This window comes from Nothoprocta perdicaria, unplaced genomic scaffold (assembly GCF_003342845.1).
Source record: "Nothoprocta perdicaria isolate Ctin4 unplaced genomic scaffold, notPer1 scaffold_911, whole genome shotgun sequence".
NCBI lineage: Eukaryota > Metazoa > Chordata > Aves > Tinamiformes > Tinamidae > Nothoprocta > Nothoprocta perdicaria.
In genome coordinates, this window is record NW_020456212.1 from 9,894 (window position 1) to 11,666 (window position 1,773).

The 1,773-nt window shown below is 62.0% G+C and overlaps 2 protein-coding genes across 2 annotated transcripts in view; both read right to left on the reverse strand.

The window, feature by feature from the left end:
• Positions 1–271, reverse strand: part of LOC112958870 (kallikrein-14-like) — a 10,136-nt gene extending 9,865 nt beyond the window's left edge. The window contains exon 1 of the mRNA XM_026052812.1: positions 186–271. Coding sequence (XP_025908597.1) covers positions 186–271 — 86 coding nt within the window. The remainder of the gene's footprint in view (positions 1–185) is intronic.
• A 112-nt stretch (positions 272–383) lies between these two features.
• On the reverse strand, positions 384–1,531 carry LOC112958871 (kallikrein-14-like; the record flags this gene model as incomplete). The annotated part of the gene is made up of 2 exons (XM_026052813.1): positions 384–601; positions 1,284–1,531. Coding segments are annotated over 2 exons (466 nt in total), but the record flags the coding sequence as incomplete, so codon positions are not given.
• Between the last annotated feature and the right edge of the window lie 242 nt (positions 1,532–1,773).

The following is a 1,773-nucleotide window of genomic DNA, read 5'->3' on the forward strand; positions in this document are numbered from 1 at the left end:
GTCAACCTGAAGGTCCCAACCGTGGTGTCTTGGTCAATGTGAAGGTTCTAACTTGGTGTCTTAGTCAACATGAAGACCCTTAGTCAACGTGGAGGCCCCAACCATGGTGGGTTAGTCAACGTGAAGACCCCAACCATGGTGGGTTAGTCAACCTGGAGGCCCTTAGTCAACATGAAGGCTCCAACCATGGTGGGTTAGTCAACGTGAAGACCCCAACTATGGTGCCTTGGTCAACCTGGAGGCCCTTAGTCAACGTGGAGACCCCAACCATGGTGGGTTAGTCAACCTGGAGGCCCTTAGTCAACATGAAGGCTCCAACCATGGTGCCTTAGTCAACCTGGAGGCCCTTGGTCAACATGAAGGCTCCAACTATGGTGCCCTGGTCAACCTGGAGGCCCTTGGTCAACGTGAAGACCCTTGGTCAACCTGGAGGTCCCAACCGTGGTGGGGCCGGCCCCCCTCACCTGGCAGGAGTCGACGCCGCCCTCGGGGACGCCGGCGCAGAACATGTTGGGGGTGATGGAGCTGCCGTAGGCCCGGGCGCACTGCGGCCTCCCGAAGGCCACGATGCCGGCGCACTGCAGCTCCTTGGGCAGCTGGGCTGCGGCGCGAGGAGGACCGCGGTGAGGAAGGCGGGAGGAGGAGGAGGGGGGGCTTGGGCCATTGGAGATGGCTCCTTGTCCACCACGAAGGAAACTCAACCCAATGACCCAACCAGAAGACCCAACCAGAAGACCCAACCAGAAGCCATTCCCATTGGGAACCCCTCTCTGGGCAGAGTCACCCCCACTCGAGAAGACCWGGAGCAGATGCGACCTCCTTGGAGACCCCGTTTCCCGCCTCGGTGGGCCTCCTTGTGCCCCAAAGACCCCAAGAAGGTGCCCCAAACCCCCAAAGAAGATGCCCAACCCTAAAGAAGATGCCCCAACCCCCAAAGAAGGTGCCCAACCCCAAAGAAGAGGCCCCAAACCCCAAAGAAGATGCCCCAACCCCAAAGAAGGTGCCCAAACCCCAAAGAAGATGCCCCAACCCCAAAGAAGATGCCCAAACGCCAAAGAAGGTGCCCAAACTCCAAAGAAGAGGCCCCAACCCCCAAAGGAGGAGCCCCAAGCCCAAAGAAGGTGCCCAAACCCCAAAGAAGATGCCCCAACCCCAAAGAAGAGGCCCCAAACCCCAAAGAAGGTGCCCAAACTCCAAAGAAGAGGCCCCAAACCCCAAAGAAGATGCCCCAACCCCAAAGAAGGTGCCCCAAAGCCCCCCAGAAGGTGCCCATGAGCCGGTACCTCCAGGGGACTTGGTGGTGCCCCAGCCCGAGACGCTGCACCTCATGCCGCCCGTGGGGCACCGGGTGGCCAGGCGGATCTTCTTGACGCTGCCGCCGAAGCGCACGGGCCGGTCGAGCCGCAGCAGCATGAAGTCGTTGTCGTTGCGCCGCGGGTCGTAGGCCGGGTGGACGATGAACTGGGCGATGCTCCTCACCTGGCCGGTGCCGTCGCGCAGCGTGTCCGTCCCCACCAGCACCCGGATGTCCCTGCCCCGTGGAGGGACGGGCTGAGCCGCTCGGCGCCGGGAGGGGCCAAGGGAGCTCCACCATGGCCGTGGCCAAGGGTGGCCCGAGGGTTCTCCATGGGGAAGGGCTCGGGGGGTGGAGCTAAAAGGTGGCCCTGGGACCACCTTGTGCCATCTCCTTCCAGGAGGAGAGCAGGAGGACCCGGAGCTGGGTTGTTGTTGGGGTTGGGTTGATGGGGTTGGGTTGTTGGGGTTGGGTTGTTG